Source organism: Pseudomicrostroma glucosiphilum (assembly GCF_003144135.1).
Source record: "Pseudomicrostroma glucosiphilum strain MCA 4718 unplaced genomic scaffold BCV69scaffold_4, whole genome shotgun sequence".
NCBI lineage: Eukaryota > Fungi > Basidiomycota > Exobasidiomycetes > Microstromatales > Microstromataceae > Microstroma > Microstroma glucosiphilum.
In genome coordinates this window covers 509943-523094 of record NW_020289916.1, presented here as the reverse complement: position 1 = coordinate 523094, position 13152 = coordinate 509943, and the positions used below count along the sequence as shown (strand labels likewise).

The following is a 13152-nucleotide window of genomic DNA, read 5'->3' as shown; positions in this document are numbered from 1 at the left end:
AGTAGAAGAGCCAGAGCCGGTAGTGTCACCAGAGCCGGTAGAGGAGCCAGAGCCGGTAGTGTCACCAGAGCCGGTAGAAGAGCCAGAGCCGGTAGTGTCACCACCAGAGCCATTGTCTTGACCATCGCCAGGCGTAACAGTGACGGTGGCCGTCGCAGTGGTCGTCTTCGTGACAGTCTTGGTAGCGGCACAGTTGGTAAGCGTCTTTGTGCCCTTAGCCGTAGTGATCGTCTTGGTCTGAGTCTGGGTCTGGGTCTGAGTCTTGGTCTTGGTCAGAGTCTGAGTCTTGGTCTTAGTCTGCACCTGAGTCGTCGTCTTTGTCTTTGTGACAGTCAGGGTCTTAGTGGCGGCTTCGACAGCTGAGGCGGTGAAGAGTGGGTATCAGCAACACGCCTCACCTTCCATTGTCGACGGCACGGCGAGCACCTTTACTCACCCCTCATTTCGAGATTGTCACCGGGGACACGCTTTGCCAAAGTGTCTACACGGCTAGGTGCCGCCTGGACGGCCAGGCCCTGGGCAGCAAGGACCGCCAGGGTGATAAAAGACAGAGTAAGCTTCATGTTTGTAAAGAGTGTTGGTTGAGAAAGAGTGTGGTGTCCTTGATGAGGAATAGAGGGAGGGGTAGTGATAGTGTAGTGGAGGGATGGTCCCAACATCAGTCTTTCGAGCACTCGAGCAAGGGTTTATATATGCTCTCCTCGGCTCTGGTCTCGCTTTTGGTTGAGAGAAACCAGAGCAGCTCTGCGTTAGTAGCCTACGACGGCTCTGGACCTACCTACGTGGCCGTCGATAGATCAGCTTCACACCGAGAGAAGCAACATCTAAGGTGCCTTCGGATGCCCTGTGCCCCGGATACTGATTGCCTGGTCGCCTCCGATTGTGGAACAGAGCCTGCAGATTCCATACCGAGATTGCGTAAAGCTAGCAATGTGATACCACCGCCCGCATTCGCTCCAGATCGTACCCCAAGAATGCCTCGCTGTAACCTCGGGCACATCTTGCATCCTGTGCGGGGGTATGTCAGCAGCCAGGACCACGCCGGTGTGTATTGGCCTTGTATCAACCGCCGGACTGCGTCTATCGAAGCCACTGCACCCTCACGAAGATCAGATCTCCATTCCAGCCGCCGGAGATCTCCGGTGCGCCTCCACGCGCCTCCGCCCGCGCTCACCCCGCAACGCGGTAAAGGCGAATCGGAGACACTTCTTTCCGAGAACCTAATCCGCGTCGGTGCGTGACCCTACCGTGACGCAAGGGGTGAGGTACACCCACCATTGCCACAGCCGAGGTTCGGAGTCTGCCTCAATGGCTTGTACGAAAGCGAGGAGTACCTGCATCCGTGGTCATCTTCATCGTGGTGGATACTTGAACGCCTTTACGCTGACCAAGGCGTTTTGGCAGATGCCACAATTCACGAGCCGTCGGCGACGAACCGACGGAGAGCGGCAGATGCCACGAATCATGACCCGCCGGCGGGCGAGCGATCGAGTGGGGAGATTGGACGCATGAGCTCGATTGCTGCTGCTGCGCAGCTCCGAGGATTACTACATTGGGCATTCTTCGGCCTGAAAATCTCCGCACGCTCATCGGAAAGGCGACACAGCTATCACAAAGGCATACCGCAGATTGTAGGCCGTGAAGCCGGAATGAGATGAATGGATTGTGATGTAAAGCATCAGCCGACTTCTCTGTTCGCTCCGATAAGCGTCCCACGCCTTGACTACGTTCCAGCGCGCTTTCCATTCTGTCGTGGCCTCTCCCTGACGACGAATTGGTTTCCATTCTTTGTACCAGGTTTGCGAGTCCGCTTGCCTTCCAAGTGACCGTAGATGGATCGGGGATGCATGTTGGACTTCGATTTACCTCTGCCTCCTCCGTGAGGGTGGTCGACGCTGGTAAGGTGAAACCGAAAGACAGAAGGAACGAACAGATCAGTAAGGGTCAGACATTGTTCTAGAACATTGTCGCAGACGTGTACTCACGCATTCATCGCCACACCCCTGACCTTGGGCCTTCTGCCCAGCCAGCGGCTCCTACCCGCCTTACCCAGCCTGACGTGCTCGTGATCGATGTTGCTCACTCGGCCGATTGCCGCCACACAGTCGACTGTGACCATTCGGACCTCACCGGACTGCAGTTTGACCTGAGCATGAGTGGTAGTGGCTACCCCCGCACCCTGAGAAGACTGACCAGTCTGTTCAGCGGCTTGCAAGTCCGCCTCTACTTGCTCCGATGTTCCACTTGTCTTCACACCCTTCGAACGGTTGACGAATGCGATAAGCTGGCCCGAGGCTCCGGCCGATCGAACAACCTTTGCGGGTCCGACGGGGTTGAGAGAGATAGCGTGAATGGTGGTTCCGATGGGAATGAGATGCAGAGGCAGCACGTTCCCAGGTCGAATGGCCTTTGTCCTGAAGATTCCCAGGTCAAGGGCGGAGGCTGCGCCCCCTTCGCCACTGGATCCCACCACCTCCTTCATCGTCCGGTAACTCTCGACTGTGTCTCCAGCGCGCAGGCCATCGGGTGCAAGAATGTAGCTCAATCTATCGGTCTCCTTGTGCTTGATGAGGGCAATATGGGCTGATCTTCCAGGATCATACTCAATGCGGATCACTTCTTGCGGACCAGCTTCCCACCTCCAGAAATCCACCATTCTCAGACGTCTGCGATGACCTCCTCCACGGCCGCGCACTGTCACCCTGCCGTGGTGATTTCTTCCTCCCGTACTCCTCTTGGCCACAGTGAGAGACTTCTCGGGCCTGCCACCGTAGAGATGATCGTTGATATTATATCTCACCCATCGCAAAGAGGGAGTGATGGGCTTGAAGGTTTTGAATTGACGATCGATCCGAACGTAAGGAGACACCTTCGCTTGCGAGAGGCCTAACTTGGCCGCTCTGGTGTTGTTGTACTCCTTCTTCTTCTGCACAGCCCGAGCAGCCTTCTCTGCTGTACGACGTTGCTTTCGAGTTGGTACCGCCTTTGATGAAGTCTGCTGCAAGAGGGTAGGTGGAAGAGTCGACGAGCTGGCCAAGGTCTGAGTGTTCGTGTTGAAGCCGCCAAGGCCCCGGCGAGGTGTCGAGGTGGACAGCGGGCGACAGACCGCAGGAGCAAAGGCGCTCCTTGACGAGCCCGCCGCAGACGACGGGCAGCCAAGAAGGAGGCGCAAAGATGCTCTTTGAGCCAACATCACAGAAGATGAGGTGTGGTGCGGGTCAGGGATGGTGAGATCGGCTGGAAGAAGCGCTGAGAGGAAGCTGCGCTTGCGACTTGGTCAGATCTTCCGCCCACGCATTCCCGCCCGAGGCAAAATGTCACGCGGCGCAGGCCCCCCCGTCGCCCGCTCTCCCTCGGGGCGTCGGGTGCCCTGCTCATCGCACCGCACACAGCTCACTCTGACTTCACACGATTCAAGTCGTGAGGACGAGACGAGACGAAATGTACCCATTCAGATCATCGCGGGAGAGCGGGTGAAGAAGGGCAGAAAGCAGACCTCGCGTCGCAGGCCCATGAGTATGGTGAGACTGCAGTGCGATGTAAAGATCAGGTCCCCGAGCGAAAGGCATCACCTGAAGTATCTGCAGCGGCATCGATATGGTTACTTAGTTTCGATCGCCGTGGTCGAGATCTCTGAGCGGCGGTCAGGCATCACTTGGCAATCAATTGTTCACCTGTCATAATCTCCGAAGCTGGAGCCAGACGACATCATGCAATGCGTACGGCCCGCTCTCAGCCCCTCAAGAGTCTCCCCGCTTCCCGTTCACAGCTTCCCGTTCACATCCACACAGAGCTTTGTCTCGTTTTCGTATGCGTTGGTTTGGCATTGATGGTGAAACATCAACAGATGCTGGAAAAAAGAAAAGAGGCGAGAGGATCTGTAGGCGTACAAGGTGGGCAAAGTCTGAGGCTACCAGCGCGGTGCAGCCAGAGCAGACGCAGTAGAAGGGTCTGATGAGGATCTAACAATTCAAAGTCATGCAGACTTAGACTGAAGGCAATAATGACGGCGAGGCAGGTCAGCAATAGGCTCACTGGTAGTCGAGCAGCAATGCACTGGCCTCAGCTCATCTCCGCCCATGCCCGTTCGAGAAACTCACTGTTGCTAGGGTACAGCATGACTCGGACACTGGCACCGAAAGCCCTCGGCGGGATGTTGGTGCGGAACTTGGATCGCACCACACCAGAGTTGCCGTGAGGGCGAGTGACTCGGCCCCAGATGACGCGAACCTTCGATCCCTTGCGGTCAGTGGGAGCCTTGTAGATGTAGGCAATGCGCTGATGCGGGCATGGTAAGAAAGGGAGGAGAGCAGAAATGTCAGCGACGTGCGTCCTTGACGTTTGTGATGTGAGGGTAAACTCCATCTGACGCCCATATCGCAGTACCGCAGCATTCTGAAGAGATTAGGTTCCAATGGCAGGCCCCTATGACAGAGGGAGGCACGTCCAGCCAGCAAAGGCAGCTCAGCTAGCTGATAGCAGCAGAGACAAGTGTCCTCGCAATCTGCAATGACTCCGCCGTGTCTCCTTTTCTACTACAGACGACAGCCGAAAGGCAGCGGGAGGCTGCCATCTCAGCTGCTGCTGGGAGTCCCCCACCATGACGAGCCTGCACCTTCCCTCTCTAGTTTGCCCAATCCGTGACTTTGTCATATGATGCCGAGCTTCCGGCCAGCTCATTGATCCCATCGCTACGTCCCGCTTCTGTCTTCCCATCCCTCTAAGGATGAGTCCTTGCTCGAGGCAGTAGACGACTACTAACCTTTCCCAGGTAGAACTGAGCGTCCTCGGGCGAGTCCACATTGTCAATCTTGATCAGCGACGTCTTGGGGTGCGAGACGTGCTTCGACCTCTGGTGACCCAGGATACGAGCCTTGCTGTAGAGACGGGTCATTATGAAGAGGTTGGGTTATGAGGAGGAGGCAGGTGAGGTTGGCGTATGTGGCTACGAGGATGAGGGGCGCTCGAAGAAGCAGAAGTGCCGTCCGCCCGAGGGAATTCCACGCGGGCGGGGGGCAGGCAGGGCCAGGCTACAGGGCGGTTTGGGCGGGTCTTGAATTGCGGCGCAGTTCACGTGCGCGCTCCCAGCCATCCGCCAAAAATGTTCCAACCAGCAGCGATTGATATTTCTCGCAGTAGGGACACACACAGCTTAGAAGCAAAGGTCAGCAGCAGGAAAGGCTCCAAAGAGACATTCTACAGAACGCACAAGGGCTTGTAGAGAGCCTTGTGACCAAAAACCTTTTGCAATGCCTGGGAGTGCAGCATAGCATCAGCCGCACGCATCTTGCCGCCGATGCTGGCGTATATGTATAGCAAGTGGATGAGTCTGGTTCTGCAGACATTACCAGCCCTCATCACCATGAGCTCCGTTGACAAGACAGATCAAACACCGGCTGACGACACCACAACACACCGTCGTGACACGCTTGCAATCGCCGCAAGGTCCCCCCCGAAGGCCCGGTGCGAGATCTATGATGCTTCCGTTCCGAGAGCGCTCCGCTTCCGGGTCAGGCTGTCATTTCACGAGCCTAGCCGGACTAGGCCGGAGAGGGCGGCCGGCCAATGCGGGGTTATGTGGACATCGATGGCTAGCAACGCTCACCCCGCATGTCTTGGTCTCCTCCGCTTTCCCTTGACTCGAGGCCTATCCACAGTCACTCCTTCAAACCTTCTCCTCACTTTGCTTTGTATCGTCCTCCTCAAGTTGCCCCTCTGTCTCGCCCTACGTGGTCTCGAATCGTCTTTTCTCCGGCAACAACGAGCATATCACCCTCATCCGTAGCCTAGCCCAACCTTGCACAGCATCACGCCGATCATGTCTGCCTCCTCTTCCTCGAAGGCCAACAGCGGTAAGACCGCCCCCTCGACCCACCTGATCGCGGGAGGTATCGCTGGTTTTGCTGAAGCCTGCACTTGTCATCGTAAGTCACCGCCGCCTGCGTTTCACCTCCCTGTCGCTGCGCGTGCTGATCAGAGTGTCATCATCTTCGCCTTTCCCCCAACCAGCTCTGGACACAATCAAGGTGCGCATGCAGCTTTCACGTCGAGGCAAATCTACTGGAACAAAAGCCCGAGGCTTCTTTGCGACTGGAGCATACATCATCCGCCGCGAGACGCCTCTGGGCCTCTACAAAGGTCTCGGAGCTGTCACAGCAGGTATCGTTCCGAAGATGGCTATCCGATTCATGTCCTTCGAGCAATACAAGGGTCTCTTGGCAGACAAGACAACGGGCAAGACCTCATCAAAAGGTATCTTCTTGGCAGGTCTTGGAGCAGGTACTACAGAAGCCGTCGCAGTTGTGAATCCCATGGAAGTTGTAAAGATCCGACTGCAAGCGCAACAACACTCCCTTGCCGATCCTCTGGAGGTGCCAAGGTACCGCAATGCTGCACACTGTCTCTACACTATCATTCGTGAGGAGGGTTTCCTCACCCTTTACCGAGGTGTGGCATTGACAGCTGCCAGGCAAGCTACTAACCAGGGTGAGTAGGCCTCGAGCAGTCTATGGTCCCCTGCCCGTGCGTCATCTGAATCATTCTCTGGCCCACCCTTTGTCTGTCCACAGCCGCTAACTTCACCGCCTACCAAGAGCTTAAGGCTCTGGCCACAAAGTATCACGGAACAGCGGAGCTGCCCTCCCATGAGACTGCCGTGATTGGTCTCATCTCCGGAGCTCTCGGACCCTTCTCAAATGCCCCCATTGATACTATCAAGACCCGTATCCAGCGTGCGTCGCGAGTGGAAGGCGAGACTGCCCTTTCGAGAGTCGTCAAGGTGGCCAGGGACATGTTTGCCCAGGAAGGCGCAAGTGCTTTCTGGAAGGGTATCACGCCGAGAGTAGCTCGTGTGGCCCCTGGTCAGGCCGTGGTCTTCACCATCTATGAGAACGTCAAGGGCAAGATTGAGGCCGCCAAGGCTGGCGAATTCAATCTGCTCGACACGAGGAGCGACGAGTAAAGAGGTCGAAGTGGAGGTCCGGCAGCGCTCTGTGTGAGACGTAGTACATCCTTGTATTAAGGCGGACAGTCCTATGTGTGTTGCGAGGGCTCCATCGCTGTATCTCTTGTCGGCCCTATCATGTCACTTCACTTTTCGGAAACCGTCATCGGCCATGCCGAAATCAGATTAGATTGATCATATCGCGTCTCAAAGCCACCGCACCGCCCTGCCTCCTTTCCGTCACCATGCCTCGCAACAAGCGCCTGTCCTCTTCCCCACAGCTCTTCGCAGCGATTGCTGCCCTCCTACCACCAGCCTATGCAAATCACCTTGACCATGTGGAGCATTTGACGACATTATGGGCAGGCTATGGAAATATATATCGTCTTCACTTTGCGTCAGGTGAAGAGGCGGAAGAAGTGCCCTCGAGCGCAGTTCTCAAGTGGATCGAGCCTCCTCCGAGCGCGGGAGAGGAGGACGAGGATGAGGAAGAGCAGGAAGGGACGATGAGAAAGGTTCTCTCCTACAAAGTGGAAGCCAACTTTTACTCCAATCTCTCACCCAAGTTCTCCAGCGAGCATCATGGGACCCCGAAGTTCCTGGCAAGACCTACGCCTTTCACCCTGCTTCTGTCTGACCTCGCAGCGGAGTACGAGCTGATGCCGACCGGAAGGCAGGACCTCACACTAGAGCAAGCGCTAGCTGGACTAGATGCTATTGCACGACTACATGCTTGCTTTTGGAATTATACGGTTCAGGAAGGGAGAGAATGTCATGAGCCTCGGGAGGAGATGCGGGTTTTGAGGAGCGGACAGCAAGGATGGCAAGGAGATGGAGTATGGAAGTGGGGGACCTACAAGTGAGCGCCATCCGACACCACGTCCGCAGAATTATTCAGCTCTCTGATCAGCGGCTTCACACCCTCTTATACCCCTAACAGCTACCTACAGACTCGCCAGCCCGGCCTGCAACAGATCGATGACCGATCGCCTTTCGCCATCTTCAAGAAGGATCCAGATCTAGCATGGGCGATTGAAGATGCCATCCAGAACCCCGAAGGAGGGGTTGGTCTTACTCTAGTCCATGGCGATGCGAAGGCTGAGAACATGGCCTTTCACAGGGTCGCCGTGGATGAGGGTAGCAGTACATCCGGCTCCTCGAGCAAGATGCACGGAGCGGGTAAGAAGCAGACGGCCTTCCCTGCATCCTGGACCTCGATGAGCCAGACGCATCGAGTGGCACTGTACGACTTTCAATACATCGGGGTCGGTGTACCAACGCAAGACCTCATCAAGTACCTCTGCTGCGTCGTACCGAGCCGTCATCTCTCCTCCCAGGCGGACGAAAGGGCCTGGCTATCCTTCTACCATTCTCGACTCGCAGAGCACCTAGAAAGCTATGCTTCTGAGCGAGGACGCGCTCCTCCCAGTACTGATCTGCAGCAAGAGTACCCTCTGAAGCGGTTGCTGGAAGATTTCGACCTCTCCTTGCTTTCCTGGGTGAGGTTTACCGAGGGGTGGGGCGGTGGCGCGTGGGGTAACGTCAGATGGCTGCACAGGAGGGCGAGGGCACTCCTGGAGGAACCGAACGGCCAGCAGTGGCTGAAAGGCATCAGAAGTCGGTGGACACAAAAGCAGCAGAGTGGAAAGTAGTGAGGTATAGATTGATGCGCCTAGACTGTAGACACGCGCAGCTACGAGGCAAGGTAATACGATTCCCCACGCTCATGTGGTCCCATCAGACAGACCCTATAGTGATGGCAGAAAGCGCTGGGCATCATGCTTTCATTTACAAGGGCGCAGCAGCAGCGTCCTCTCTGTCTTGCTCCTTGACCAGGTCCTTCCACACACCCTCTACATCGTATCTAGCTCGGGCTTTCGGCGTCATCACATGCACCACGCACCAGCCGGCGTCGACCAACACCCACTCTCCACTGGCCTCTTCGCTGCCATCTGAGGCCTTGCCTCGTGCTGCTGCCGCCTTGCGTGCTGCAGTCCGCGATGTGCTTGCTGAGGCGGCCGGTAGACCCTCAAATCTGACCGAATAGCGCGGCTTGCCCAATGAGCGCACGTCCAGAGTCGAGGGGGCGACGCCAGTCAAGGGTGCAGGGGCTGCCTCGTCCGCCTGCTGCAAATCCTCCTCCAGACCAACTTCGTCTTCTTCACCGACGTCATCCCTGCCCAAGCTTCTCCTGAGTCGCTCCACCTCCTCTTCCTCCCTCTTCCATCTCTCGGGCTCTGAGCCCTTGTCGCCCATCCGTCTCAGTCCCTTGTCATCCGCATCTCCACCCCACCTCTCGGGACGAGCCTTCAAGATCCTCCTGACGGCTTCGACGCTGACCTTGAAGTGGGAGGAGAGGACACTGGCAGTCCACTTCTGCGGATCGGAGGAATGGAGGATCCGTAGACCTGATTGCGTCTCCCTAGAGAGGATCTTGAGGGGCTTCCAGCTAGAGTACTTGGCAGCGAGGGCCTCCTTTTGCCGTGCCCATTGAGTGGGAGACTCACGGTCTGGCCATATTTGACTTTCTTCGCTTTCCATTCCTTCCTTTGACATTCTACCCAAACGTTGTGTCGAGCTCGGACCGTACGCATCCTTGCTCCCGCTGAGACGTTCGTTGGGCCCCAAGATCTGGTCCAGACCTCTCTCGGCCTTTGTTCGTCCTCCGGCTGAGCCGCCCTCAAAGGAGGGCGGACCGACCCGACTTAGGAGATCCCCAATGTCACGAGCCACAATGCCGTTGATTCCTCCACCAGTATTCTCCCTGACAGTGACAATGGTGATCCAGTCACACCATGAGAGGCCATCCTGCAGTGGAGCTGCATGCACGAAGACTACTGGTGACGGAGGCGTTTCGCCGTCTTCAAGGTCGGTGAATGAGGGCTTGTGGAGCAGTCCAGATGATGAACCCTTTGTCAAGTGCGTATGGAGCAGTCGCAATGTCGCAGGGAGATTGTCGGGCAGAGCAAGCGCTGTAGGATCCTCCAAGGGGACGCTGGGAGGTGGTCGTGATGCCGACGCCGATGCCGATGCCGATGCCACAGGTGGATCAATCTCGATGATGTTTTCTTGCAGAAACCATGGCAGACTATCTGTTTGTGATCTCGATGCGCTACTGCCGGCGTGGGAGACGCTGTCGTTGCTCACGGGAGCATAAGATGCTTCTTCGAGGTCTTCTCCTTCTACTTCCTCTGGGGCGATTTCCCTCCTCGATCTCGTCACGCTGCGAGGAAGAGATGAAGCTCGCGAAGTGCAGAATGCCCTTGAGAGGCCATCGCCGTGGGACTGACTTTGCGAAGCAGCCCTGGAAGACCAATACAACGAGGCCGAAGAGGGAGACGTACGGGCCGGTGCAGCCCAGTGGCAAGAAGAAAGAGGAGCTGCAAGGGTCCGCTTCGAGGTCGATGCGAAGCTTCCCCTTACCACGGACGAGAAGCATACGTGGCAGGCATGCTGTGAGCAGACCATCGACGAGGTTGACTGAGTAGCAGAGTGTATCGGGACAATCCAGAAGATGGAAGAAGTGGTCAAAGTAGACTTTGCTGAAGGTGGCCTGCTCACCATTACCATTCATTGCCAGGATCGCTTGGGCCAAAAATTGCGCGCATGTCCCTTTCCGATGGAGCAAAGCGAAGCGAGGCGAGGCGAAGCAGTCACTCCTTCCTCCTCCACGGCAGCTCCCCCTTCAGCATCACCCGCCATATCCAGTGCCCTCGTCGTCCTCTCTACATCCCACCATGGCTCCCAAGCCAGCTCCTACGACGTCTTCCAAGGGCCAGGTCAAGTCTGCCTCGTCCTCCAAGAAGAAGGCAGCGAGTGCAGCTCCTATCGATGGCGCCGACGAGGAGCCTCTCTCAGCCGTCATTTTGGCAGACTCCTTCGATTCTCGCTTCTCGCCTCTGACCTTGACTCGTCCTCGCTGCCTGCTACCTCTATGCGGCGTCCCTCTGATCAATCTGACCCTTGAGCGGCTGCTACAAGCCGGCGCCTCAAAGGTCTACGTCCTGTCCAAATCGCATACCCACCTCGTTCGCCAGCACATCGAATCGCTACGGAAGAGCGGCGCTCTGACTGGCCTCGACATCGTCGTGTATGCGCTGCCTTCTGCTACATCCGTTGGGCATGCTATGCAAGATCTGGATTCCAAGCAGGTCATTCGAGGTGACTTCATCCTCGTGCAGCCAGATGCCGTGGGCAATGTCGATCTTCGGGAGATGGTGCGAATTCACACGGAAAGGAAGAAGCTCGATCGCGATGCCATCATGACAATAGGCATGATGAGCGTTGAACCACAGGCAAGGAATAGCCCACCATCTAGCTCACCGATCGTTGCACTGCGGTCAAAGTCACAACAACTCCTGCATTGGGCTTTCCACACCCCTGCTGCATCGGCTCGTCACGCTTCTTTACCCTACGAGGATACGTTCCTCGATTCCGTCCTGGACGCCTCGACTTCGGAAGTCGACCTACGATCGGACTTGAGGGAAACCGGAATTGACATCTGCGGAATTGAGGTTCCTCCCCTCTTCTCTGAGAACTTTGACTACCAGAAGCTCAGGAGGGATTTTGTCGTCGGCATCCTTACCAGTGATCTGCTGGACAGTAAGCTCTTCGTGCACGTTGCAAACGAGGCAGACAACGTTGACAGCGCTCAGTCTCTGGCTTCGACCAGCGCCTACGGCTCACGCTGCGATTCCACAAGAGCCTACGATGGCATCAGCCTTGATGTCCTCTCTCGCTTCACCTTTCCGATTGTACCGGGAGCTCCATCCTGGCCAGGCGAACGTCTAGAGGCACGGCTTGCCAGCAGATTCCAAGGCGTAGATGGTGTGGAGGTGGCAAGAAGCGCCATTGTGGGTAGTCATACACTCATCTCTTCGAGGTGTACCCTGGAAGACAGCGTCAGCGTCATTCGATCCACACTCTGTGAGGGCGTAAGCGTCCAGCAGGGAAGTACAATAGAAGGCTCTCATCTATTCAAGAATGTACAGGTGGGACCGCGCTGCAACATCACGTCTTCGATCATTGGCGAAGGAGTCAAGCTACTGGAAGGTGTCACCATTGAGTCAGGCTGCATCATTGCCGATGGCTGCACTATTGGGCCTGATGTGACAGTACAAGCCGGGAGTCGCATTGCGACCCGTAGATTGGCAGATGTCAAGAGGGCGGAAGAGGAAGACAGCGACGGAGAGGACGATGTCGCGACAAAGACCGCCCACCCTCTTCCACCTCCTGGCTCTGATGCCCGTCTGGGCAAAGACAGTATAGGGTACCTTTGGCCCGCTCTAGGAGTGAGAGACCCGGAATATGAAGATGATTCGGATGACGAAGACGATGAGGATGACGATGTGCTTGAGGCTCCCGCCACCCTCCGTCATCTGGTGATCGGGGCGAACCTACGGCAAGGCGAGACAACCGATACGACTTCCCAAGACTCACTCTCTTCTGTCGATGGCGATTCCGAGTTCGGCTTCGGGTCAGACTCGGACGAAGACTCGGATGCTTCTGACATCGACGGGGACGGGGACTTCCCTACTGCCACTCCTGGACTCTCTACCCACCTCGACTCCTTGACGCTCTCTGGCGACGATGCTGCTCTTGATGAAGCGGCAGCTTCGGCGCGGCAAGCAGACTTTAGCGCTGAAGCCTCCGCCTCGCTGGATCGTGCCTTTGACGAAGGCCACACCATTGACAATGCCTCGATTGAGCTAAAGACGCTTCGTATGGCTAGCAATGTGCCACCTTCCTCTGTGAGACGAGTCGTCGTCGACAAGCTCATGGAGAGGTGTGATGCCAGTGACGTCAAGAAGACGGGTCAGTGGCTCAATCGCTGGAGTCCACTGCTGAACAACATTGGCTCAAATGGCCCGGTAGAGGGATGCGAGACGATCCTCTTCATCCAGAAATTCTGCGCTCGAGATCAAGGAAAGAAGATGGCCCTGTTCACCGGCGTTGTCACAAAGCTCTACAATGACGACTTGATTAGTGACGAGGGTGTGCTGGAGTGGGCTGGGGACAAGAGGAGCGAAGGGGCCGAGGTTAGTGAAGAAGCGGTGCGCAAGAGGATGGGAGAGCTAAAGGAAAAGGCAAAGACCATCATTGAGCATGCTGGAGAGAGTAGCGATGAAGAAAGCGAAGAGGATAGTGACGACGAGTAGACTTGTGTACCAGTGTTACCAACAAGACAAAAGTGCATAGACTATCACTCT

At 56.4% G+C, this 13152-nt stretch overlaps 7 protein-coding genes across 7 annotated transcripts in view; 3 read left to right on the top strand and 4 right to left on the bottom strand.

The window, feature by feature from the left end:
• The window catches only part of BCV69DRAFT_157972 (hypothetical protein), a 1369-nt gene extending 628 nt beyond the window's left edge, over positions 1-741 (bottom strand). Inside the window, exons 1-2 of the mRNA XM_025489401.1 lie at positions 437-741; positions 1-359 (exon numbers count right to left, since the gene is read on the bottom strand). Of these exons, the coding sequence (XP_025349026.1) occupies positions 1-359; positions 437-659 (582 nt within the window). The 5' untranslated portion in view covers positions 660-741. The remainder of the gene's footprint in view (positions 360-436) is intronic.
• Positions 742-1729: 988 nt separating this feature from the next.
• Positions 1730-2992, bottom strand: BCV69DRAFT_233543 (ribosomal protein L2; the record flags this gene model as incomplete). The annotated part of the gene is made up of 3 exons (XM_025489865.1): positions 1730-1895; positions 1986-2166; positions 2257-2992. Coding segments are annotated over 3 exons (1083 nt in total), but the record flags the coding sequence as incomplete, so codon positions are not given.
• Positions 2993-3610: 618 nt separating this feature from the next.
• On the bottom strand, positions 3611-4931 carry BCV69DRAFT_281777 (60S ribosomal protein L33-A-like protein). The gene is made up of 3 exons (XM_025492108.1): positions 4763-4931; positions 4101-4278; positions 3611-3991 (listed from the first exon to the last, which is right to left on the bottom strand). Exons 1-3 carry the CDS (start codon positions 4892-4894, stop codon positions 3987-3989), a joined length of 315 nt encoding a protein of 104 aa, XP_025349024.1. The 5' UTR covers positions 4895-4931; the 3' UTR covers positions 3611-3986.
• Positions 4932-5695: 764 nt separating this feature from the next.
• Positions 5696-7147, top strand: BCV69DRAFT_289822 (putative succinate-fumarate transporter). The gene is made up of 3 exons (XM_025493678.1): positions 5696-5924; positions 6010-6486; positions 6570-7147. Exons 1-3 carry the CDS (start codon positions 5819-5821, stop codon positions 6959-6961), a joined length of 975 nt encoding a protein of 324 aa, XP_025349023.1. The 5' UTR covers positions 5696-5818; the 3' UTR covers positions 6962-7147.
• A 41-nt stretch (positions 7148-7188) lies between these two features.
• On the top strand, positions 7189-8595 carry BCV69DRAFT_268419 (hypothetical protein; the record flags this gene model as incomplete). The annotated part of the gene is made up of 3 exons (XM_025490866.1): positions 7189-7802; positions 7884-8070; positions 8170-8595. The coding sequence occupies 3 exons, from the start codon at positions 7189-7191 to the stop codon at positions 8593-8595; spliced, it is 1227 nt and encodes a 408-aa protein (XP_025349022.1).
• Positions 8596-8731: 136 nt separating this feature from the next.
• Positions 8732-10382, bottom strand: BCV69DRAFT_276612 (hypothetical protein; the record flags this gene model as incomplete). The annotated part of the gene is made up of 2 exons (XM_025491116.1): positions 8732-10166; positions 10234-10382. 2 exons carry the CDS (start codon positions 10380-10382, stop codon positions 8732-8734), a joined length of 1584 nt encoding a protein of 527 aa, XP_025349021.1.
• A 237-nt stretch (positions 10383-10619) lies between these two features.
• Positions 10620-13149, top strand: BCV69DRAFT_281774 (hypothetical protein). The gene has a single exon (XM_025492107.1). The coding sequence runs from the start codon at positions 10681-10683 to the stop codon at positions 13099-13101; it is 2421 nt and encodes an 806-aa protein (XP_025349020.1). The 5' UTR covers positions 10620-10680; the 3' UTR covers positions 13102-13149.
• Positions 13150-13152: the final 3 nt, after the last annotated feature.

Coding starts and splice junctions, on each gene's coding strand:
- BCV69DRAFT_289822 (XM_025493678.1), top strand. CDS start 5,819: ATGTCTGCCTCCTCTTCCTCGAAGGCCAACAGCGGTAAGACCGCCCCC. Junction 5,925..6,009: donor TGAAGCCTGCACTTGTCATC/GTAAGTCACCGC, acceptor TCCCCCAACCAG/CTCTGGACACAATCAAGGTG. Junction 6,487..6,569: donor CAGGCAAGCTACTAACCAGG/GTGAGTAGGCCT, acceptor GTCTGTCCACAG/CCGCTAACTTCACCGCCTAC.
- BCV69DRAFT_281774 (XM_025492107.1), top strand. CDS start 10,681: ATGGCTCCCAAGCCAGCTCCTACGACGTCTTCCAAGGGCCAGGTCAAG.
- BCV69DRAFT_281777 (XM_025492108.1), bottom strand. CDS start 4,894: ATGACCCGTCTCTACAGCAAGGCTCGTATCCTGGGTCACCAGAGGTCG. Junction 4,279..4,762: donor CTCAGTTCTACCTGGGAAAG/GTTAGTAGTCGT, acceptor TGCCCGCATCAG/CGCATTGCCTACATCTACAA.